Below are 26,879 nucleotides of genomic sequence, written 5' to 3'. Positions count from 1 at the left end.
GTATTCGATGAACTATTAGCATCCGTTGCTATATCAACGGTGTAATTACCTAATGATGAACAATTTGGAGATCATTACAGCCTAAATGGTTTTCTTTTCATCATCGCTATGCAAACGGCTGATTTCCACGACAATTTAGCTTTTTTTTTGTTTAGCTAATAAAATGAAAACATTAATTCAAACTACTTTTGGGTACCGTGTTAACATTACAACATGAAATCCATGTCCTCAAAATTATATGTTTTCGTTGCCATTTTCGAAACGTAGCGATCTGCCTGACACATTAAAGTTTCTTACCGTTATAGATCACAAAGTCAGCTAATTTCCACTCCATTCATGTGCAAATCCATTGGATTCATACACACTGGCTTGTCTGGCTGTTGTTTTTATTTCAACCTTCCCTTATCTACACTGAAATAGTAGCACTTCACTAGTCCTCTATTATGATAGAAGAAAACATTCTCGTATTACTCATTAGTACACTTTTGTGGTTTAGTCGGTTAGGACATCTACTTTGTGCATGACACAAGTCATTTTTCCAACAATTGTTTACAGACAGATTATTTCACTTACAATTCACTGTATCACAATTCCAGTGGGTCAGAAGTTTAAGATGACTGTGCCTTTTTAAACAGCTTGGAAAATTCCAGAAAATGATGTCATGGCTTTAGAAGCTTCTGATAGGCTAATTGACATCATTTCAGTCAATTGGCGGTGTACCTGTGGATGTATTTCAAGGCCTACTTTCAAACTCAGTGCCTCTTTGCTTGACATCATGGGAAAATCAAAAGACCTCAGCCAAAAACTGTGGACCTCCACAAGTCTGATTCATCTTTGGGAGCAATTTCCAAATGCCTGAAGGTACCACGTTCATCTGTACAAACAATGGCACGCGAGTATAAACACCATGGAACCACGCAGCCATCATACCTCTCAGGAAGGAGACGCGTTCTGTCTCCTAGAGATGAACGTACTTTGGTGCGAAAACTGCGAAACAATCCCAGAATAACAGCAAAGGACCTTGTGAAGATGCTGGAGGAAACAGGTACAAAAGTATCTATATCCACAGTAAAACAAGTCCTATATTGACATAACCTGAAAGGCCGCTCAGCAAGTAAGAAGCCACTGATCCAAAACAGCCATAAAAAGCCAGACTACGGTTTGCAACTGCACATGGAGACAAAGATCGTACTTTTTGGAGAAATGTCCTCTGGTCTGATGAAACAAAAATATAACTTTTTGGCCATAATGAACATCGTTATGTTTGGAGGAAAAAGGGGGAGGCTTGCAAGCCGAAGAAAACCATCCCAACCGTGAAGCACGGGGGTGTCAGCATCATGTTGTGGGGGTACTTTGCTGCAGGAAGGACTGGAGCACTTCACAAAATAGATGGCATCATGAGGAATAACAATTATGTAGATATATTGAAGCAATGTCTCAAGACATCAGTCAGGAAGGTAAAGCTTGGTCGCAAATGGGTCTTCCAGATGGACTGTGACCCCAAGCATACTTCCAAAGTTGTGGCAAAATGGCTTAACTTCTTGTGTCGTGCAATCCCGTATCCGGGAGCGTAATCATAGCCTCAATCTCATTACCATACAATATCTTTGCAGTTTTGGAAACGTCAGTGTTTTCTTTCCAAAGCCGTCAATTATATGCATAGTCGAGCATCTTTTCGTGACAAAATATCTTGTTTAAAACGGGAACGTTTTTTCATCCAAAAATTAATTATTTGCATTGCCCCCCCCCCCCCCCCCCCGCCACCTACGCTGCCACTACTGTTATTATCTATGCATAGCCACTTTAATCTACCTACAAGTACATATTACCTCAATTTCCACGACACTGGTGCCCCCGCACATTGCCACATTGACTCTGTACCGAGGTACCCCTTGTATATATAGCCATTGTTATTTACTGCTGCTCTAATTAATTGGTACATTAATTTCTCTTTTTTGGGGGGGTTCTTAACTGTATTGTTGGTTAAGGGCTTATAAGTAAGCATTTCATTGTAAGGTCTACACCGGTTGTATTCGGCACATGTGACAAAATTAGTTTTAATTTAAGCAAAAAGTGACATTTTAACATTGTGTTCTCTCTGACATTCATTGAAACCATACATTCCAGGTGTAATAGAATGTGATTGATTGACAAAAGGTTCTTTCACTTGCCCAGCTGTCCACCGCCTTGACAATTCCCTGTCAGAAGCGTAGGGTGATCTTGGCTATCATGTGCTTCACTCTGAAATGGCCAGCATGTATCTCGGTCAGCACGGCCTCTTTCTCTTCCTCACCTACTCCCCCCCCCCCCCCCCCCCCCCAAAAAAAACCCATTAAAACAGAATTCAACAAAATTCTAAAATGTATTTAAACTAGTAGAAAATCAACTAAAAGTATTGTACTTGTTAGACAATGCATTCATTTGCCCAAGTTCATCTTACGACATGAACAAAATGCATCAGTGATTTGTTTTTTCCTGCAACTTTCTGGAAGGATACAGGAATGGCCCTGTCTGTGTGGTGCCTGTATGTCATGTCTACAGTCTGTGTAGCCATTAGCGATGAATGATAACTGTCTGTCGTTGGATGGAAAGGCTTTCCCAAAAACCTTCTCAATTAAATATTAACCACAAAGTAGCCTATGCCCACCTGGCAGAATGATATCATGATTATTTGTGTCAATCCAGTGGTCATTTGTTTTGCAATCTCTGCAGTCACATGACCGCTAACATAACAATGGTCTCTGGCTGGTGCAAAGGGTTATTAAACCCAAAATGATTTCCCCCAGATCTCAAACGTGGTCACCTGATGTGGTTTAAGCATTGTTTTGGACTTAGACCATCCAATTAAGTTTTTTTTTTTTGGTTTCTATTAGAAAAGTGTTATTTTCAGAGTGAAAAACTGGGGGAAACGGAGAAAACAGATTTTTCAATTTAAAAAAACAAACACAAACTAGGGCCCTATGAAATCTATCTCCACTTGTCTGTCTCTCCTCTCTCATTTCGGTCTCGCTCATTCCTCCTTTCTCTCTCTCTCTGTCCACCTTTTTTTTTAAATCTCTTTGCCTTTTTTCCCATCTCTCTCTTCTTCCTCTTCTCCCTCCCTCTTTCTCCTCTCTGATACCTGCTGTCTTGTCACATTGCAGGTGGAAGTGGCAGTCTAGACTTAAGGACCACCCTTTGCAACACTTTATTTTCGCTGCCTTGGCAACACAGCTGAGAGAAGCAGCGAGTCAGGATGGTGTGTTATCACCGCTCCCATATTTCAGCCAGCATTGCTATTGTGTAGTGTGGTCTTTGAAAAAGTTGGTCGTCTGGTTTGTGTCAATGTGACGGTTTGGGCCAGGGCTCAGGGTGATGAGAGAGAGAGGAAGATCCTCCTTAGAATGGAGGGGAGATTAGGGCCTTAGCTGCATCCAGGCAGCGTGTTTGTTTTACTTACCTGTGTGTGTGCTTTTTTAAGTGGGTTAGGCAGGTGTACAGGTGTCTGCGTGCCAGTTGTGTGTGGAGCAGGACTGGTGTTCAGTGTCTGTGCCTGGGGAGGCCCGACTGAGACGGACTACCTGAGTGTGAGCTGAATACTGAACAAGGGACAGCTCTCCTGCCTCTATGTGACTGGGGATCAATATCAGGGTTTAGGAAAGAGACATTTCTGCAACTGCTACAGACACGTATTCAGCCTTTTGCATAACATACTCCTGCATTTATTTTAACATGTTCATTCATTTAATTGGTTAGTTCATTCATTCATTCACTCATTTGCTTGGTTGTTCATTTATTCACCCACTCACAAACCATTTCCAGATAGGATATTTGACTGCTCTCTCCCCCTCATCCCTATCTCCTGCCATCCCTCCATCTCATTTTCTAACACATTTGTTTGTTATTCAAAGCTGTAGCTGTGTGTCCCATCTTTCTCTCTGCCTGAAACAGGTTGACATGTTGTTTTGCATAATATTTCCCCCTGGCCATTCTGTGGTATAGGAAAACACTTTGCTGTTATATAATCATCATACTGATGGCAAAACTGTCTTTATGTGCCTGTAGCCTTAATACATCCTCCATCTTGGTCATTGTGGTAATTACAGAACATTTCATGTCACTGTAGGTTTAGCACTTGTATACTCATACTGTACCAGTCAAAAGTTTGTACACACCTACTCATTCCAGGGTTTTTCTTTATTTTTACTATTTTCTACATTGTAGAATAATGAAGACCTCAAAACGATGAGTAAAACACATATGGAATCATGTCGTAACCAAAAAAGTGTTAAACAAATCCAAATATATTTGAGATTCTTCAAAGTAGCCACCCTTTTGCCTTGATGACAGATTTGCACACTCTTGGCATTCTCTCAACCAGCTTCATGAGGTAGTCATCTGGACTTCATTTCAATTAACAGGTGAGCCTTGTTAATTTGTGGAATTTCTTATCTCAATGCATTTGAGCCAATCAGTTGTGACAAGGTAGGGGTGGTATACAGAAGATAGACCTATTTGGTAAAATACCATTGTCCACAATCACCCAACCCAAATGAGAGATGGTTTGGGATGAGTTGGACCGCAGAGTGAAGGAAACACAGCCAACAAATGCTCAGCATATGTGGGAACTCCTTCAAGACTGTTGGAAAAGCATTCCAGCTGAAGCTGGTTGAGTGTGCCAAAGCTGTCAAGGAAAAGGGTTGCTACTTTGAACAATCTCAAATATAAAATATATTTAGATTTGTTTATCACTTTTTTTGGTTACTACATGATTCCATGTGTAATTTCATAGTTTTGATGTCTTCACTATTCTACAATGTACAAAATAGTAAAAATAAAGAACCTCTTGAATGAGTGGCTTTTGACTGGTACTATATGTGCTCAGAACAGTTTGGGTAACTTAACACTGGGCAACAACATTCAGACCGTATGGAATATAATGCCGCTATTGTGTTGGATAGTAGGTAGTGTTGTGTTAAGGAGGCTGTGTTCATTGATCCTGGATGTCCTCAGGGCCTATGTCTAACAGTGGGTCTGTCTGAGAGAGACTGTATGCACATAAACAAGTCAGTGAACAGTGTAGCAGATTGTCTCGCCCCTGGGAATCAGACCCTTATTGAGGAGATTAGAGGGAGGGAGAGGGAAGGGGACACACACAAACAAATACACACACATTGGTATTACAGTGACATGTGCACTGACTACCTGTTCCTGCCAAGGGTCGGGAGTTCGTTGACTAAGACCACACACACTAGCAAAGTCTGTCGCTCTCCATATTTAGTTGACTCATTTGACAGACATACTATACCCCCCCCACCCCCTGTCTTTTTTATGCATGTATGTGTGTGTGAACTCCAGTCATGGTTGTTTTTGTCCATTGGGCTATCATAAAAAGTACTGTAGGTTGCAGTGACCATCACGGTGTGCATGCAGAATTTACCAGGATTACATTCTGTATCTCTGTAATGTCTCTGTTCTGATGGGGATTCTGTCAGATTCTCTCCTTTACCGCGACTCTGGTCTCATCACATAATTGCCCTTGGTCTGCCAGGGTCTGTAAAATCTGCTGCACAGATTAATATCGATGATAATGTCCGTGTGAGCTGAAGAGCGGCCAGCGTTTGGATCCGCAAAATAGGGTCTTAGGCTTCTATGATGTCACAGACTGGGGTGAGCAGCACATCATCATAGAAATATTCATTTTATCACCGAGTCATCATCACCGTATCATGAGGCTAAGGGTGTGCCTGCTCCAGTGCCCGTCTATCTAGAGTTAGCCTCTGGTCTTTAGGGGATAGGGGTAGAGGGAAATGCCTGACTGTGTGTGTGTCAGCCAAATAGAAAAAGACAAAGTAGACAGCCAGGATCCCCAGGGGGGCATGTCCCCCTTGGTAAGAACTTTTGCTCTATTTTGGTGGCCCATTGTAACGCCTTGATTCCATCAATTATTGAACACTTTAGTTTACCTCCCAGATTGTAAAAAGGTGTTATGGTATTGTGTTTACAATTTAAAATAGTGAGTGTGTGAACCCTGCGTAGTGTTAGTAGTTTTGGATATCGTCTAGGCCAAGGCCTATATGATCAGCACATCAACATTAAACCTCTAAAATAAAAAAGATTTTTTACATTTAACGTGTCTTCTCTTTTAAGAGTAAAGTATTTTACTGCAAGATATGAATTTGCCACAATTATGTATTTTATTACATCAGAAAGTGCCAAAATGATCTTAAATGTATTAAAGGTTACATTTCAAATCAAAAGAATTGTGATGGCACTATTTCAAATGGAAAAATTGGTCTCTTAAGTAAACAGAACAGATGCTCCATTAATTTGTGACCATACGTGTTAAGAGAAGAGCTAGAACAGCATCAGTTAAATTAAAGAATTTCAACAGGCGTTTGCTACTCTTTTGTGAATTGCATAATAACATTTATTAAAAAAATTGCTTGATTAACAACTGACCCACAGATCTCTTCTTAAATAATCTTGTAAGAGTCTGCTGACTTCTACAGGCTTCAAGCTTCCTATTTAAGAGGCATTTTCTCAGCTATCTGCAATACAGGAATGACTGAAGAATGAAACCGGTGTAAATCATGGCCTTCGCTACACAGGAAACAGCAGTTGACTGGTCCATTGTCAACATGTTGATTTAAATCACTAGACCTAGATCAATGTCTTTGAAAAATAACATACAAGTATCATTAGCTTTTTAAAACAATTCAATCTGTTTTCTTTTATCTTATTTTGGACCAGAGTGTGTCTCTCTCTCCGCTAGTCTACATATTGTTCCTACAGTGAGGAGGATTCGCTATTTTCATCTGCCGTTTTAATAATTTATCTGCAGATGATCGCTAAAAAGCCTACCAGTATGCAAATTAGGGAGTCAAATGAATAGATCTCTTACCGATGTGATTCGGTAGGATACTGAAGAGTCACTCACTCTAACGTCACTGTCTGGCAAGTCCTGACAGACTTTATGTTGAAAATACAAATTAGATCTTTAGTTGTCCCGATGCGATGGACGTATATGAATAACTACGTTATGAATGGGAAGGCTATATGAGATCGACTTTATTCAGTCAGTTCAACACCTTTTTATAAACTAGTCAAGCTCGCTGCTCGTCAATCAAAGCACAGCAAGCCTATGCGCCAGCACTTCGTGTCTGCATATGAAACACGCAAAATAAAATAAATGAATGTGCTGAAAGAAGCCACTAGGATGTTTTTCTGTAGTTGTTGCTAGCCCGGCCATCCAGAACCACAACAACTCACAGACTTCTACCCCATTGAAGCATGAGCTTCGTTTTCGTGGCGTTAAAGAAAATGAATGAACGTTCCAGAAAACAATAGGCTAAGTGGATTTCGACTCATTACCACATTGAATGGGACGTGCAAATTGACTCACATAGACGAAGGAGCATCATGCTCTCTCCCTCCGCATAAAGACATTTGACTGCAACCACAGAGTACACACACACACACACACACACACACACACACACACACACACACACACACACACACCCAGGAGGCGGACAGACACACACACACCCAGGAGGCGGACAGACACACACACACCCAGGAGGCGGACAGACACACACACACCCAGGAGGCGGACAGACACACACACACCCAGGAGGCGGACAGACAGACTTTCAAACCAGTAGTGTTTCACTGTCATCGCACACTTTGACAAGTGCCTGTCCCATCAATAGAGCTCTAGAAGATGCATGTCGTTCAATCTAGCCGGACAGGGTTTGGCAAACCTTTTTTTGTATTTACAAATTGTAAAAAAGTTCCGTAGATAATTTAACACCATACCCAAACCGACCGGGCGCAATGGTGCGCAAATTGATTTTGTCTCTCCACACCAAAAGCTGGCAAGACACGCATGTTAAAATATCAAAACAAACTCTGAACCAGTTATATTAATTTGGGCACTGGTCGAAAAGCATTTTTACATTTTTTTTATTATGGCAATTTAGCTAGCTAGCTTTCAGTTGCTAGCTAATTTGTCCTATTTAGCTAGCTTGCTGTTGCTAGCTAATTTGTTCTGGGATTTAAATATTGTTGTTATTTTACCTGAAATGCACAAATGTCCTCTGACAATTAATCCACACATAAAACCGTCAACTGAATCGTGTCTAGTCATCTCCTCCTTCCAGGCTTTTTCCTTCTTTGGACTTTATATGGCGGTTGGCATCTAACTGTAATAGTTACCACGTGAACTCAGTTCATCTTTCAATCACCCAGGTGGGTAAAACCAATGAGGAGATGGCCCGTGAGTATCTGCTTCTATAAACCAATGCTGCGTTCAGCGTCACAAATAGAACTGACTTCTATTTTAGTGCTTGGCAACGCAGACGCTCTTTGGTTGGTGCAATTATTGAATAACATGTTTAAATTTGTTTTGCAACGCTCACGCACGCGATGTCATCAGCATGTCATTTAAGAGGAACATTTGTGTGTAATCGTGTGTTGTCGGCTATACAGCCGTGTGCCACTCTTCACTTGCATACTTGCCTGCCGTGTTATCGAGTTTATAAGCCCAGCCATGCTGTGGCCTAGTTTCAATGGCAATTAATTCAGGCTATCGGTTTCTCTTACAAAGTGCTGTAAAGACAATGTCTTCTTGCGATAAATGATGGCCCATTTTATTTTAATGGACCAGTCTGCTTTTGAAGCGGTCTTCTAATGAGGGACTACCCTGGATCCTCTCAGGGTGACTTGCACAAACTTCCTGTCTCGCTTTTAATGTTGAGCTGTTTTTCTTTTTAGTCCTTTTATTTATTTTATTATTCTCGCTGCCTGTCTCCAGAAAATAATTGGCTCCCTATTTAAATCAGTCTGACTGTGCTGCCAAGGCCGACAGTCTGGTGTGAAGTCGCCCAGAAGAAGGAGAGGAAGTGGGGTTTGGGAATCCTGGTTCCATTTATTTTCTCCTGTAACTTTAAGAGGATGCTGTACCCAGCTCGTCACCATTGGGCTTACTTCAGCCATTACAACACCCCACCTTCAGCCTAGCTCTGCATCAACAGGTAGGGAAGGAATGGCACGAGGGGAATGCGCTTTAAAACCTCTACAGGGTCGGTGGGTCCCCCACGGGACAGTTGAGCTAACGCGATTAGCATGAGGTTGTAAGTAACAAGAACATTTCCCAAGACATAGAAATATCTGATATTGGCAGAAAACTTAAAATTGTTGTTAATCTAACTGCACTGTCCAATTTACATTAGCTATTACAGTGAAAGAATACCATACTATTGTTTGAGAAGAGTGCACAGTTATGAACTTAAAGATGTTAATAGGCCAATTAGGCACATGTTTGCAGTCTTGATACAACATTTTGAACAGAAATACAATGATTCATTGATCAGTCTAAAACTTTGCATGTATACACCGCTGCCGTCTAGTGGCCAAAATCTGAACTGCACCTGGGCTGGAATAATAAATGATGGCCTTTCTCTTGCGTTTCAAAGATTTCTTTGTATTATCTTTTACCAGATCTAATGTGTTATATTTTCCCACATTAATTTCACATTTCCACATACTTCAAAGTGTTTCCTTTCAAATGGTACCAAGAATATGCATGTCCTTGCTTCCGGTCCTGAGCTACAGGCAGTTAGATTTGGGTATGTCATTTTATGTGAAAATCAAAAGAATTGTCCGATCCTTAAGAGGATCATCATTATTAATGATCCTAACAGGTCAAGACACCGATAAATTGGCCTCTTCAAGGCGTTGGGGACTGAGAATCGACTGGACCTGAGGGCAGCAGCGGTACCAGAAGTGCTAGATTTTCATCATGTCAGTGACTGAGGACGGGGTTGATTGCAGTGAAAATAGCTGCTGCCCCTGTTTCTCAGGCCTGACAGCATTCTCTCTCTGCTCATCTGGGGCTGACGAACGTTTAAATAGGTCAGCTCTGGGGCGAATCACACCACACGGTTTTAGTTGTGTTGCTCATTTTTAAAATCACTCCACCTGAAGCTGTTAATGAGAGAAGGATGGCGAGTCCGTCTCTTTGTGTGTCACGTTTATGACGCTGCAGACCAAATGCATCATCTGACATCATTTATGGTAGTCGGATTGAGGAACTACATAGGGGTTTCAAGTTCGATCTTGCAAATCATGTTTTTGTCGAGTGTTTGTGGGGGAAAAAAACATTGACGTTTACATAGTCTCTCTGTGTAGGTCAATTGAAATCCCCATGTCGGAAATGAAATACCATAATAACATGGAGTTCATTATCCTCACCAGAGCTACTCACTAAAGGTGTATGGAACAGAATGGGGTCAGAATATGATGATGATGATGATGATGATGTTGAAGAAGACGGAGGAGAGTAAGCAGCTGTAAATCCTGTTACGTCACAGATTGGGAGCATGCCGCCTTGGGATGAGAAAGGTGGCGACGGGAGAGAATGGGAGCACGCCAAAGTCCGCCCGGCGATCAGGATTACCGCCCTGTAATAGCACACCTGAATGGTGCGATTTGGGATTAGACGTTTGTAATACAAGACGTGATTGGAGAGCTCATTAGCGAGGCTACCGCATCACATCTGGCTCAAGTAGCAGGGATTACAACCATAGAAAAGCACATCTGATTGGAGGAGCACAGATTACAGGCCTGTAAAAGCAAACCTGATCGGAGAAATGGAAATGTGGCTGCTGTGAATAGACATCCGATTGGTGTGTAGGATTATGGCATTTGAGTCCGATTGGATGGGAAAGCTTCCAGGCCCTGTGAAGTTTATGTCTGACTGTGGATTAGAGCTGCACAAATGCATCATAGGTCCTAAAAATAGCATGTGGTCTCTAGAATAATCTTACAACGGATCAGACGTGGTCCAATATGGCTCAGATGAGACCTAGGCGCACACACACACACACACATTCACAGATTCACTGACATATCTGTAGCATTGATCTGGCATTAACCTAGAGAGTTGATGAAGATCTGGTCATTGACCCAGTCTCACACGCTCTCAATACCCGCCTGTCCACCTGTTCTGAACTATTGAGCGCACCCTGCAGGTGAAAGATGGCAGTGCACCCCCTATAGAATTGCCTATGGCGATGCCTTTGGAATTCCACATGGATACACCGAACACAACACATGTATCTAACCTGAACATGAACCACTTTCTTTATTCACTTTACATTTCAAATGTCACAGCAAGAAAGGGGATCTTCAACTCTACACATGTTGACAAAGGCCTACCTACAGGGTTAGTCAATTCCATTGTAATTCCAGTCAATTCCGGAAGTACACTGACATTTCAATGCTTTTCAATGAAGACAGTTTTGAATTGTAATTTGGTTTGCTCTCTGTATTGACTGGAATTTTAAATTGAATTGACCCCAACCCTGCCTACATGTAACATAAACATTCAGGCCCCGTACCCTGCCTTTTAATTTATTCATAACCCCCTGCGCTCTCCTAACCCTTTGTCCCGAACACTCTACCTCTGACTCACTCACACAGCGTCCCTCAGGTAACCTTTTGTCGTTATGCCAAACTTGTTTATCAAGCATTAATAATCCAGCATACTTGCCGGCAACGAGTCCGTCATTAATTCTTCAAACTGGGGTTCAAAATGAATTCAAAATGAGCTCTCCTCTTGGTTTCAGGGCTACCATGTGGCTATTTACCTCCTCAACGTTTGTCAAACCACTTTTGATTTATCTGTGAAGGACACGCCGCGCTACACTTTAAATTAGGTTCATTTCCTGGTTCTGTCGGCTGAATTTATTCATGTCAAATAATTTACTGGTCGCAGAGGTTGGCCACATGAAAGATGAAAGCAACACCTGGAGGAATTGCAGTAGTGAATAACCTTGATGAATTTAAATGTTTAAGTGGTTTTCAAATACTTGCCCTTTTTAGGAAATGAGAATGTTCCCTGGGGTACCAGTTGAGGTACCAGTATCGTGTAGAAATGAATAGCACTTGATATTGACATCTCAATTAACTCGCGTCACATTTAATTCACCCATGGAAGTGTTATTATTGCAAAGTGGTTGTTGAGCAGTCCTAAGTGTTGCAGTGGCCTGATATCCTGTTGGCAGCATGATGAATATAAACGGTGTGAAAAATACTCCGTCTAGATGAGCTCACCAGATGTGCATGCTAACATTACTCTTCCCTGAAGTGGGGGGGAACCAGATTTCACAGTGGGCTGCCAAGTTCACTGACATCAGCCTAGGAGCTCCACTCTTAAGACACCTGGTGAATGATCAAAACACGTAAACAAAGGAGCGAAGGTAAAGGTGAATACAGAGCGACGATATCCGTCCGTTGTGTTTGTGTGTAAAGCCCAGAGTACATAACACTACTGTTCCAACAGGACATTCAGTTCATTCACTGACCGTTCATCTAGTTCCTAAAGAATCATGTTGGATTGGGAAGTTATGGTGACCGTTCATCTAGTTCCTAAAGAATCATGTTGGATTGGGAAGTTATGGTGACTGTTCATCTAGTTCCTAAAGAATCATGTTGGATTGGGAAGTTATGGTGACCCTTCATCTAGTTCCTAATGAATCATGTTGGATTGGGAAGTTATGGTGACCGTTCATCTAGTTCCTAATGTATCATGTTGGATTGGGAAGTTATGGTGACCGTTCATCTAGTTTCTAAAGAATCATGTTGGATTGGGAAGTTATGGTGACCGTTCATCTAGTTTCTAATGAATCATGTTGGATTGGGAAGTTATGGTGACCCTTCATCTAGTTCCTAATGAATCATGTTGGATTGGGAAGTCATGGTGACCCTTCATCTCATTCTGCTGTAAGGTGAAAGTGATTGGATGTACTGTAGCAATTCCTCTGGTGTCAGGAAACTGGACTGTAATCTGACCCTGCTGAATTTACAGATTATGCACCGGCTTGTACTTTTGGCGTTGTGTATCATTTACGCTACTTTGGCGTCTGGGAATGGAACACAGAAGCTACATGGAATACCTTTTTTAGCGTGGTCACTGTTAGCGTGGTCACTGTTAACTGTGACCACGTTAACAGTGACCGCGCTATGTGAAAACCGGAGTAGAACAGGATCAGGCTTCTTGTCTTACAACCGAAGAGAAGATAACATTAACTCTGTAACTACAACGTGAGAGAATGCCACAGTCCTTGGGGTTAAGGTGTGTGTGTGTGTGTGCGTGCCTCAGACTGACGCCTTCTGTTTTGTCTCTCCTATAGATCACCAGAAGCTGGAAAGAGAGGCCAGGATTTGTCGTCTGCTCAAGCACCCCAATATCGGTTAGTCAAATACTGTACAAGTCTAACATCTGTGAATCAGTGTTCCACCTTCAGTTCCTCACTTTCTCCTGTCCTCCACTCCCCTGTCCCTGACCTTTTTAATCTCTTCCCTCTCCTTCACATTTAATCCCTCTCCTCTTTCTGTTCAATGTGCCAGCTGGCACTTCACTGGTAGCAAGCAGTAAGACAATCACACTGTTATTCCATAATACACATGCGGGCGCTCGCCCACACACACACTTGACCGTCTGTCTCAGTCCTGGCCAGCCCACTGTGCCAGGGAAACTGTCCCATCATCCATGGCAAAAAAAAAAAAAAAGATTTAGAAAGGACCGGCCTCTTGCCTGGTAAAACAGCAATGTGTCCATCCCCAAGATATCTCACGCCTCGGGGATAAACCCCCACCTCCACACACTCCCATGTAGGCTATCTCCATTTTGAAGGTAACCAACCTTGATACGCCCCAAAGCCATTTTTAGGTGGATCCTGGGTAAATAAACATTGAAAGTCTGTTAAAACCAGACCTCGCCCACATTCTCCCAGTCCCTTGCGGGCTGCCAAGGGACACACGGAGGCCAAGGCACTGTAAGACTTGACGACCACACTGGGTGTTGGTGTGGTTGTTTTCACACTGTTTGTTCTTTCCCGGGAAGAGAAGGATGAGGGGGGCGGAAGAACAAGACGATGATATGGGGGGGGCATTTTGTTTGTCTATCGATGAGAAGACTTGGTGATAAAATGTATAACGTGGGAGACCATTGGAGGAAGAGTGGTTTGGGTGGCCATGTGTCTCAGTTCTCAGTCCTGGAGCTATTATTATTAGATAGGAATACACACCAGATAGGAATACTGGAGGAATACACACCAGATAGGAATACTGGAGGAATACACACCAGATAGGAATACTGGAGGAATACACACCAGATTAGGAATACTGGAGGAATACACACCAGATTAGGAATACTGGAGGAATACACACCAGATTAGGAATACTGGAGGAATACACACCAGATTAGGAATACTGGAGGAATACACACCAGATTAGGAATACTGGAGGAATACACACCAGATTAGGAATACTGGAGGAATACACACCAGATTAGGAATACTGGAGGAATACACACCAGATTAGCAATACTGGAGCAATACACACCAGATTAGCAATACTGGAGCAATACACACCAGATAGGAATACTGGAGCAATACACACCAGATAGGAATACTGGAGCAATACACACCAGATAGCAATACTGGAGCAATACACACCAGATAGCAATACTGGAGCAATACACACCAGATAGCAATACTGGAGCAATACACACCAGATAACAATACTGGAGCAATACACACCAGATAGGGCAGGCTGACCTAAGCCCCTGGCACATAGACTACTGCAGCATAGATACTGGAGACTGAGACGGGGGTGGTGTTTCAGGACACTGTAGCCATGTCCGATGATACCAGCTGGCACTTCACTGGTAGCAGTAAGACAATCGCACTGTTATTCCATAATACACATGCGGGAGCGCGCCCACACACACTTGACCATCTGTCTCAGTCCTGGCCAGCCCACTGTGCCAGGGAAACTATCCCATCATCCATGGCTAAAAAGAGTTAGAAAGGACCGGCCTTTTGCCTGGTAAAACAGCAATGTGTCCATCCCCAAGATATCTCACGCCTCAGGGATAAAACCCCACCTCCACACACTCCCATGTAGGCTATCCCCATTTTGAAGGTAACCAACCTTGATATGCCCCAAAGCCATTTTTAGGTGGATCCTGGGTAAATAAACATTGAAAGTCTGTTAAAACCAGACCTCGCCCACGTTCTCCCAGGCCCTTGCAGGCTGCCAAGGGACACACGGAGGCCAAGGCACTGTAAGACTTGACGACCACACTGGGTGTTGGTGTGGTTGTTTTCACACTGTTTGTTCTTTCCTGGGAAGAGAAGGATGAGGGGGGCGGAAGAACAAGACGATGATATGGGGGGGGCATTTTGTTTGTCTATCGATGAGAAGACTTGGCGATACAATGTATAACGTGGGAGGCCATTGGAGGAAGAGTGGTTTGGGTGGCCATGTGTCTCAGTTCTCAGTCCTGGAGCTATTATTATTGCCACCCCACACCACTAGAGGGATATCAAAAGACCACCAACTTTACTACCCGGGGCCTCCCGGGTGTGCCATCAGAGACTCTGGATTCGCGCCCAGGCTCTGTCGTAACCGGCCGCGACCGGGAGGTCCATGGGGCGACGCACAATTGGCCTAGCGTCGTCCGGGTTAGGGAGGGCTTGGTCGGTGGGGATGTCCTTGTCTCATCGCGCACCAGCGACTCCTGTGGCGGGCCGGGCGCAGTGCGCGCTAACCAAGGTTGCCAGGTACACAGTGTTTCCTCCGGCACATTGGTGCGGCTGGCTTCCGGGTTGGATGCGCGCTGTGTTAAGAAGCAGTGCGGCTAGGTTGGGTTGTGTATCGGAGGACGCATGACTTTCAACCTTCGTCTTTCCCGAGCCCGTACGGGAGTTGTAGCGATGAGACAAGATAGTAGCTACTACAACAATTGGATACCACGAAATTGGGAAGAAAAAGGGGTAAATAAAAAAAATAAAAAATCTTTGGCCCATAAATCTCCTCCAGTGCACAAGCCCGAGGGTACGCAAGACCGGACAGGAAGATCAGGAAGGTCACTTCAGTGACTCAACCCACTCAAGTTGTGTATAGCGAAAAAAAGGCATGACACACCCTTCTTAGGGACGGCATTGAAGGTCACTCGTAAGCCAGTGACTCAGCCCCCGTAATCGGGTCAGAGGCAGAGAATCCCAGTGGAGATAAAGGATCCTTGTGACCGTAGCGTACGTGTAGGTATGTACGGCAGGACCAAATCCGAAAGATAGGTAGGAGCAAGCCCATGTAACGCTTTGTAGGTTAGCAGTAAAACCTTGAAATCAGCCCTTGCCTTAACAGGAAGCCGTTGTAGAGCGGCTAGCACTGGAGTAATATGATACATTTTTTGGTTCTAGTCAAGATTCTTGCAGCCGTGTTTAGCACTAACTGAAGTTTAACTTACCCTTTCTCCAACTCCTCTCTTCCCCCCCCCCCCTCCCCATCTCTCTCACCCCCATATCTCTCTCCCTCATCCATCTGTATAATATCATCACCCAGGGAAGTCGTTTTCCTCTTGTGTGTTAATTACACTGATGGCTGGCTAATTGGTTGTACCATATAAACCTAACATACCAACCATGGCAAGGTCTCCTCATGGTCATCCCTCTCCAAGGGTTGTGTTCATCTGTGCAGAGGATCAGGCCAAAATAGCTGGGTGTGTGCGACACCTGTTCAGAGACCCAAAACCCTAAGAATAGAACCGAGATTTGGCTGGGCCTGTTGACCACTCGGCCTGTCCTGCTGACCAATTGAAAGGCGGTAACACCTGACTGGCTGTTTCCTGCATGGTGACCCGTGTAGAACTTGGCATTAAGATGCTGTACGCTGTAAATAAGTAATGGTTCCTGGAGGATCCTTTAGGGGTTCTTCAGATTGAAACTGTGAGGAAACCGCTATAAGTCCATAATGTAGAGGCCTGTGGGATATTCATTGAAGAGGATACTACATGTGATCTCCATAACATAACAATACCAATTGACATACCTTTGTACGCCTCCTTGTCTGTATACCTACAGACACAAAAGTGAACAGTTCAGTCATCTGCACTCAATACAGCCAGCCTTCAACATGTTCTTATAGCCTACACGTTCTTACCTATTTGTTGATTGATATTCATTGAATTGTGTCCATTTTCTGTTTTAAGAAAGATTTGCACAAATATGAAAAGACAGATGGTATCATCATAAAACAATATCAATTTAGATCATACAAGGGACAAACCTTACCTTTTTATATTGAGTTCTTTACAATGTTCAGTTAAGTGCCTGTACCTGCTGTCCTTTTAAATTCAAATCAAAATGTTTCTGTTGGGCAGTTCGGTTCCTGCAAGAACCCCCACCAACTAAGGAGGTTCCTCGATGAACCCCACCTATGGGGTTCTTGGAAGAACCTTTTTGGGGGGCAATTTTCTAAGGTTCTTCAGAGAACTTTGAGGATCTAAGAAGAACCCTGGTTGTGAACCCCTTATGTTTAGACTATAGGACATCAGGGTTATATGACGACGTGTATCAAGGCAGACTGCTCCAAATACAGTTCACTGAACTCTCAACGGGGTCATATTTCAACAGGAAGCATTTATACGTCCTGTATGATGTGTCCGTCATATGAAAGCGTTTTGTACGCTATAGGACATGATATTGATGTGGTTAAGCATTCATTATTGATTGATGTGTTGGGAAGTGAGCTGATATGACACAATACATCAACAAGACATCTCCTGACACATTAAAGGAAATGCCCATTGAACAAGTTTGGGATGTGTAGTACCATTGATGTGAACCCTGCTGTATTGTGTTCTGAGTCTGTCTCCGTGAGATGAATGAGGAGTTTGTATGGCCTTCGAGGTTTATTATGGATTCAATTGAGTCAGGCAGGAGCGAGGACGTTTAAATCAGGGTCATTTGTGTAATGGATGAGGTTCTCTTCCTCACTGACTTTTTTTTATTTTCTTTGCCTGACATACACACACACACACACACACACACAAGCACAGACTGGATGACTAAATGGTTCCGTCTGAAGGGCATAATTTCTAATCAGACTTTTGCTTTCTCTCTTCCTCTCATCCCTCTCTCGCTCATTTGCTCTCATCCCATTCCCCTCCCCTCTCACTCGCTCTCATCATACCTGCTCGCTCTCACCCCCCCACTCCTCTTTCTCTCGCTTGCTCTCATCCCCTCCCTCCTCCTCTCGCTCTCATCCCCTCCCCCCTCTTGCTCTCTCACACAGTGAGGCTCCATGACAGCATATCAGAGGAGGGATTCCACTACCTGGTCTTTGACTTGTAAGTACAATGTTTCTTTCAATATAATCCACCCCAACCATCCGACCAGTGGTATAACCCACCGTCGACCCCAACCATCCGACCAGTGGTGTAACACACTGTCGACCCCAACCATCTGACCAGTGGTGTATAACCCACCGTCGACCCCAACCATCTGACCAGTGGTGTATAACCCACCGTCGACCCCAACCATCTGACCAGTGGTGTATAACCCACCGTCGACCCCAACCATCCGACCAGTGGTGTAACCCACCGTCGACCCCAACCATCCGACCAGTGGTGTAACACACTGTCGACCCCAACCATCCGACCAGTGGTGTGTAACCCACCGTCGACCCCAACCATCCGGCCAGTGGTGTAACACACTGTCGACCCCAACCATCCGACCAGTGGTGTGTAACCCACCGTCGACCCCAACCATCCGACCAGTGGTGTGTAACCCACCGTCGACCCCAACCATCTGACCAGTGGTGTGTAACCCACCGTCGACCCCAACCATCTGACCAGTGGTGTATAACCCACAGTCGACCCCAACCATCCGACCAGTGGTGTAACACACTGTCGACCCCAACCATCCGACCAGTGGTGTAACACACTGTCGACCCCAACCATCCGGCCAGTGGTGTAACACACTGTCAACCCCAACCATCCGACCAGTGGTGTGTAACCCACCGTCGACCCCAACCATCCGACCAGTGGTGTAACCCACCGTCGACCCCAACCATCTGACCAGTGGTGTAACCCACCGTCGACCCCAACCATCTGACCAGTGGTGTATAACCCACCGTCGACCCCAACCATCCGACCAGTGGTGTAACCCACCGTCGACCCCAACCATCCGACCAGTGGTGTGTAACCCACCGTCGACCCCAACCATCCGACCAGTGGTGTAACCCACCGTCGACCCCAACCATCTGACCAGTGGTGTAACCCACCGTCGACCCCAACCATCTGACCAGTGGTGTATAACCCACAGTCGACCCCAACCATCCGACCAGTGGTGTATAACCCACCGTCGACCCCAACCATCCGACCAGTGGTGTATAACCCACCGTCGACCCCAACCATCCGACCAGTGGTGTATAACCCACCGTCGACCCCAACCATCCGACCAGTGGTGTAACACACCGCCGACCCCAACCATCCGACCAGTGGTGTATAACCCACCATCGACTCCAACCATCTGACCAGTGGAGTATGCAAGACATAGCTTCAGCCACAATGTCCTACAGTGACCAGAAGCAATGCAATCCCTTCGTGGCTTTCTAAGATATGTACAGTATCCTTAAACACCTAGTTCAGTAGGCCTGCAGTGTTATTGGATTTAGAAACTATTCTTACTTCAAAAGTGAATAGGTTATTTGGGTTTAATCAATCTAACCCAAATTTAGAAGAGACTAAGAGAAGGAATCTGATCACTGTAGACACAGTGTAACTCTTCAAACACACACACACACACACACACACACACACACACACACACACACACACAGGGCATGAGCTTAGGTAAGGTAAACAAAGCTGGCGAACATTTCCACCAGAGCAAATCGCAGGATGGCGTTGTCCTCCTGTCAGTGGGGCATCATGGGAGATTAGCAGCGGGCATGTTCCCCCGGTGTTGTCCTCCTCCATCTGTTTCATGTCCTCACTCCCCCTGCTCTCCTCCCCAACACACTCTCCATTACTGCTTTATTACAGAATTATCTTATTAAATTGGTGGGTGTGTGTGTGTGTGTGTGTGTGTGCGCGCGCGAATAGATATTATAACACTACACAGGAATCACTGATGTTTGTGTATGTACCGGTGTACTGTATGAGTACTGTGCACTGTATGAGTACTGTATGAGTACTGTGCACTGTATGAGTACTGTGCACTGTATGAGGACTGTATGAGGACTGTATGAGGACTGTATGAGGACTGTGTACTGTATGAGTACTGTATGAGTACTGTGCACTGTATGAGTACTGTATGAGTACTGTATGAGTACTGTGCACTGTATGAGTACTGTATGAGTACTGTGCACTGTATGAGTACTGTATGAATACTGTATGAGTACTGAGTACTGTATGAGTACTGTATGAGTACTGTATGAGTACTGTGCACTGTACTCAGCTCTTTGCTACACCATGTTCCTTGGTTGTATGCACACTGTAAATGTAGTCATTGTTAGATAAACCTGAATACTAATTATATTTTGTCCGTGTGTGTGTGTCTCTAGAATCTCTCCAGGCTTGGGAATAACTAACACAGATCCGTAGATGACCTCTCTTAGCATCTGTTCACCGTCTTCTCTCCATCAACTCGCTCTTTCTTTTCTCTGTTCTCTTGTCACTTCACTGCTCCCTTCTGGGGAATTTACATAACCAATGGAAAAGGGTACATCACACTTCCCATTGGTTCAGAGCTGGTCAAGCTTGAAAAAAAGCCATATACACTGAACAAAAAATATAAACGCAATATGTAAAGTGCTGCTTTCATGAGCTGAAATAAAAGATCTCAGAAATGTTACATATGCTCAAATTTTGTGCACAAGTTTGTTTACATCCCTGTTAGTGAGCATTTCTCCTTTGCCAAGATAATCCATCTACCTGACAGATGTGGTATATTAAGAAGCTCATTAAACAGCATAATCATACACACGTGCACCTTGTGCTGGGGACAATAAAAGGCCACAATGTGCAGTTTTGTCACAACACAATTTCACAGATGTTTTGAGAGAGTGTTTAATGGACATGCTGACTGCATGAATGTCCACCAGAGCTGTTACCAGAGAATCTAATGTTAAAGCCCTTTTTGGGGGAAAAACTCATTCTGATTGGCTGGGCCTGTTTCCCCGGTGGGTGGGCCTGGCTTTTTCAAAATGTTGTTAAATTACAGCCTTATTCTAAAATTGATTTAAAAAAAAAAATCATGACAAAACAAAACCGTCTTTTAGAAATGTTTGCAAATGTATTCAAAATAAAAAATACATTATTTACATAAGTATTCAGACCGAAGTTAAAGCCTACAACAGCCCCAGAGTTTGGTGAGGACATCTGAGTCCTCTGGTCTAAAGGGGACATATTACAGTATGATTTAGACTTTTGTTTGCCTAGCCTCTTATAAATCAGTTTGAACCCTGACCTGAGGGATTTGATTACAGTCTTCCTTCACTACATCTCTCTCGATCTCCTCTTCCTCTTCTCTCTCATATATACTCTGTCACCATCGCATATTGGCTCCATATTTCAAACATTTTTGACACACAGATCAATATAGCTTCAAAAGAAGACCATTACCATGACTTCCTCTCTCTCTACCAGTCTCTTGTGTGTTGGTAGCAGTTTGGCAGTGTTTTATTTGATAGCTGGAAGGGGAAATCAGTTCCAATATATTTTAAATGCTGCATTTCATTTGACTAATGGGCTGCTAAAAACATTTTTTTTTAAAGTATCAGATCAGTGATGAAAGCTTTTCTCTATTTTTACCCAAGTAAAGAATGACAACAAACAATAAAACTGCAGTGAGGCTAAATCACATTGACCGTGAATAGAAGAGGTACTTTAAAAAAAAACCTTTATTATATCCACCTGCTTGCCATTTTATATTTTAATGTGTTCCTCCATTCAATGAACGATCACTTCTTACTAATGCGCTATATGGAACAAATTGAAAGCATTGCGAGAATGCCTGTGGTTTGTCGCATGGGACAGTAGGCCAGAGAAAGGTTGTTTGGATAGAGTTTTGGGGACAATGACTCGGACAAATCTTTGATATGTAACAGTAGAGCTTACATAAAGAGAAAAAATAGCATGTATTGTAACAGTGGTTTACATTTAGGAACAGAAAATTAGGCATGGGCGAAAGGAGAAATTAAATTCACACACAAACAGGAGGGACTACTTTATCAAATGAATGGGAATTAAAAATAGAAACGCTAAAATCGGAAACAATTTTTTTGTTTAATTCATGAAATGTTTTTATGTCTCATCCTTTCTCTCTCTTCCTTGATGATGCCTGAATGGCAGATTTGCAACACTGTTCTCCGGGTCTCCCGCGGTTTTCCCAATTTCTCGCTTGGAATTAACTTGTCTCATTTTCCCGTCTCTTCCAGGGTGACTGGTGGGGAGCTGTTTGAGGATATCGTAGCCAGAGAGTACTACAGCGAAGCAGATGCCAGGTCAGACTCACACAGACTCAAATCAAATCCAACTTTATTAGTCACATGCACCGAATACAGCAAGGGTGTAGACCTTACTGTGAAATATTACTTACAAGAAAGCCCTTAACCAACAGTGTAGACCTTACAGTGAAATATTACCTACAAGCCCTTAACCAACATTGTAGACCTTACAGTGAAATATTACCAACAAGCCCTTAACCAACAGTGTAGACCTTACTGTGAAATATTACCTACAAGCCCTTAACCAACAGTGCAGACCTTACAGTGAAATATTACCTACAAGCCCTTAACCAACAGTGTAGACCTTACAGTGAAATATTACTAACAAGCCCTTAACCAACAGTGTAGACCTTACTGTGAAATATTACTAACAAGCCCTTAACCAACAGTGCAGACCTTACAGTGAAATATTACCTACAAGCCCTTAACCAACAGTGTAGACCTTACTGTGAAATATTACCTACAAGCCCTTAACCAACAGTGTAGACCTTACTGTGAAATATTACTTACAAGCCCATAACCAACAGTGTAGACCTTACTGTGAAATATTACTTACAAGCCCATAACCAACAGTGTAGACCTTACTGTGAAATATTACCTACAAGCCCTTAACCAACAGTGTAGACCTTACAGTGAAATATTACCTACAAGCCCTTAACCAACAGTGCAGACCTTACTGTGAAATATTACCAACAAGCCCTTAACCAACAGTGTAGACCTTACTGTGAAATATTACCTACAAGCCCTTAACCAACAGTGCAGACCTTACAGTGAAATATTACTAACAAGCCCTTAACTAACAGTGTAGACCTTACAGTGAAATATTACCAACAAGCCCTTAACCAACAGTGTAGACCTTACTGTGAAATATTACCTACAAGCCCTTAACCAACAGTGCAGACCTTACAGTGAAATATTACTAACAAGCCCTTAACCAACAGTGTAGACCTTACTGTGAAATATTACTAACAAGCCCTTAACCAACAGTGTAGACCTTACTGTGAAATATTACTAACAAGCCCTTAACCAACAGTGTAGACCTTACTGTGAAATATTACTAACAAGCCCTTAACCAACAGTGTAGACCTTACTGTGAAATATTACTAACAAGCCCTTAACCAACAGTGTAGACCTTACTGTGAAATATTACTAACAAGCCCTTAACCAACAGTGTAGACCTTACTGTGAAATATTACCTACAAGCCCTTAACCAACAGTGTAGACCTTACAGTGAAATATTACTAACAAGCCCTTAACCAACAGTGTAGACCTTACTGTGAAATATTACTAACAAGCCCTTAACCAACAGTGCAGTTCAAGAAGAGTTAAGAAATATTTAACAAATAAACTGCAGTAAAAAATGCACACAAAATAACAATAACGAGGCTATATACAGGGGGTACCGTTAGAGTCGATGTGTGGGGGTACAGGCTAGTTGAGGTAATTTGTACATGTAGGTAGGGGTAAAGTGACTATGAATAGATAATAAACAGACAGTAGCAGCAGTGTACATGTAGGTAGGGGTAAAGTGACAATGTAGAGATAATAAACAGACAGTAGCAGCAGTGTACATGTAGGTAGGGGTAAAGTGACTATGTATAGATATTAAACAGACAGTAGCAGCAGTGTACATGTAGGTAGGGGTAAAGTGACTATGTATAGATAATAAACAGACAGTAGCAGCAGTGTACATGTAGGTAGGGGTAAAGTGACTATGTATAGATATTAAACAGACAGTAGCAGCAGTGTACATGTAGGTAGGGGTAAAGTGACTATGTAGAGATAATAAACAGACAGTAGCAGCAGTGTACATGTAGGTAGGGGTAAAGTGACTATGTATAGATATTAAACAGACAGTAGCAGCAGTGTACATGTAGGTAGGGGTAAAGTGACTATGTATAGATATTAAACAGACAGTAGCATAGTACTGACACACCTTCTTCACAGCAGCTATGTTCCTGGTCTAGTCAAACACACGTCAGTGGACCTGAAACCACACATTATAGAGAATGTATTTGTGTGTACAGTAGGTTGAGGATTTTTCATCATTAGAGTTAGTTTCAAAATGCCACAATTTAATGAGGACAATGATAAATATATTGTTTATACATTACACACACACACACACACACACTATAATGAGCAATTATAGTAGTTTGTAACTATGAATAATCTATAGGTGTGTTACTGTATACACCCTCCCTCTCGTTGTTGCTGTAGTGGTTAGGGTGTCTGTGTTATTTCTGTGTGCTGTCTGTAATGTATCTTATACAGATAATCTTCTGTTTTTCATCTGTTGCTCTCCCATCACCAGGCTGCACATCTATACAGTACCTTCTATGTCTGCTTGTATAGCATTCTTCATTAACAAACAATGACCTGAGAGTTTGAAATCCTCTCATTCTAGTCTGACTGTTTCTACTCATACCAAAAAATACTTTTCAATTTAAAAGGATATTTGGAGATTTTGGCATTGAATCTACTTCTCTAGAGTCAGATGAACTCATGGATACCATTTGCATGAAGGAAGTTGGAGGTAGTTTTGCGAGCAAATGCTAACTAGGGTTAGAGCAGTTACTGGAAGTCTAGCATGCTAGCAGATACCCATCGACTTTGTCGTTGCGCTAACATCAGTTAGCAATTGCACTAGAGCTAGTTAGCAGCTTCCTTCAAACTGCACGCAGTCATAACATTTTTATCCACTAGGTCATCTGACTCTGGGGAAGTAGATAAAGGGCCTCATTGCCAAAATCTTTTGCCATTTCTGGTATTGGAAGTTAATGATTTATAATTATTGTGACAGAAATGGATTTACCACTTTCCAAAGTTTGAGGTAGAACAAAATGTGAACTTTACTCTACTTCTCTCTTGAATTTTTTATTTTTATATTATTTTAGTTTTGCTGTCCATTTTTCTTCTGTTCTCTGATGTGTTCTCTCGTCCTCCCTCGTGTTCTCTCGTCCTCCCTCGTGTTCTCTCGTCCTCCCTCGTGTTCTCTCGTCCTCCCTCGTGTTCTCTCGTCCTCCCTCGTGTTCTCTCGTCCTCCCTTGCTTCTTCTGGCCTTGTCTCTCTCCTCCACAGCCAATGCATACAGCAGATTCTAGAAAGTGTAAATCATTGTCACCAAAGTGGTATAGTTCACAGGGACATGAAGGTTAGTAAACAACACAGAGACTATGCTGGCACCATGCCCGCCCCTCGCCCGCCTGCCCTCCCGCCCGAATTCCACCACAAATGAACAACCACCAACCCCCCTTACCTACTACCCACACAAGCAGCTTTCCTCCTCTCTTCCATTCCCAACCACCAGCCACCCTGACCCCCACCCCTCCACCAATCACTACTTGTGGCTGAGGTCAGGTGACCCACCAGGGGGCTGGGGCGGCAGGGAGATGAGGTGACGCCAGCTCACCTTGCCCTCCTCTGTAAACAAACGATATGCATGTAGAATCTCTTTCCCGTTCCTCGGCTCTCTGCCTTGAACGCCTGCTGTGAGCCTGGGTCCTGGGAGAACGTCTGCTGTGAGTCTAGGACCTGGGGGATTTGATAAGCCCCTTTTTGTTTTGGTGGGGGGGTTGAGGTGAAATAGTATCAATACATTCACCTCCCCCTACTCCCTCCCCAGGGTCGAGCTCACAGCTGGCGGGGAGTTAACACCACTTCTGTTTTATGACCCGGGGGGATAGCGGGTGGGTGATGATGTCATAGCCAGATGTCCTGGTTCTTAATGATGCAATCAGAACACACTTTTGCATAAATTATGTCTGGCCAATCTTATAGCCTCATTCACTTATTAGAATCTCTTCCACCTTGCCTTTCTCTTATATTCAAGGCAATCCCATCCAATTGGGTAAATAAATTCTCTAGACTGGGGTGCTAGTGGTCAAGGGGTGGTAGTTGGGGCGGATAGTAAAGACCACTCAAACATCATCCCCACCACCACTGCTGCCCTCCCCAGTCTCAAGCAGAGCGCATGTCACAGACAGTGAGTGTGAGCTCGTCAATAACCTACGCCCCCTGGTGTTTGCATGCAGTCATTGCATTCAGCAGATCCTCGAGGCTGTGCTCCACTGCCACCAGACGGGCGTGGTCCACCGCGACCTCAAGGTGAGTAGAGACACTGGGAAGCCAAACACAGCCTTTCCTCCTCTCCCTCCTCCTTCCTCTCATTCCTCTCCTCCTCTTTGAACTCTAGTTGCAGGGTGACCTCATTCATCCAGATGGACTTTCAGATTCATCCGTTTGCCTTTAAATAAATACACCCCTTAAGTAAATGAAGGTTAAATAAAAATTAAGAACTTTGATAGACTGTCTCCGACACGTCGCCTGGTTCAGTTGAGACGAGAGAGACACAGAGCCAGTTATTCTACTGACCCTGATGGGGAGGCAGGTAGCCTAGTGGTTAGAGTGTAAGGGAGGCAGGTAGCCTAGTGGTTAGAGTGTAAGGGAGGCAGGTAGCCTAGTGGTTAGAGTGTAAGGGAGGCAGGTAGCCTAGTGGTTAGAGTGTAGGGGCGGCAGGTAGCCTAGTGGTT

At 43.5% G+C, this 26,879-nt stretch overlaps 1 protein-coding gene across 42 annotated transcripts in view; it reads left to right on the top strand.

The window, feature by feature from the left end:
- The window catches only part of LOC110500890 (calcium/calmodulin-dependent protein kinase type II delta 1 chain), a 94,521-nt gene that overhangs the window by 33,021 nt on the left and 34,621 nt on the right, over window positions 1-26,879 (top strand). For 23 of the 42 annotated variants that reach the window (XM_036958199.2, XM_036958194.2, XM_090214843.1 and 20 more), the window contains 4 exons: window positions 13,179-13,238; window positions 18,130-18,184; window positions 22,279-22,344; window positions 25,429-25,501. In XM_036958199.2, coding sequence (XP_036814094.1) covers window positions 13,179-13,238; window positions 18,130-18,184; window positions 22,279-22,344; window positions 25,429-25,501 — 254 coding nt within the window. Of the gene's footprint in view, window positions 1-13,178; window positions 13,239-18,129; window positions 18,185-22,278; window positions 22,345-25,428; window positions 25,502-26,381; window positions 26,455-26,879 lie in introns of all 42 variants that reach the window. The other 19 variants (XM_036958206.2, XM_090214828.1, XM_090214853.1 and 16 more) reach the window with 1 other exon arrangement.

This window comes from Oncorhynchus mykiss, chromosome 21 (genome assembly GCF_057628025.1).
Source record: "Oncorhynchus mykiss isolate SJ-2025 chromosome 21, ASM5762802v1, whole genome shotgun sequence".
Classification (NCBI taxonomy): Eukaryota; Metazoa; Chordata; class Actinopteri; order Salmoniformes; family Salmonidae; genus Oncorhynchus; species Oncorhynchus mykiss.
This window is presented reverse-complemented; position numbering and strand designations above follow the sequence as displayed.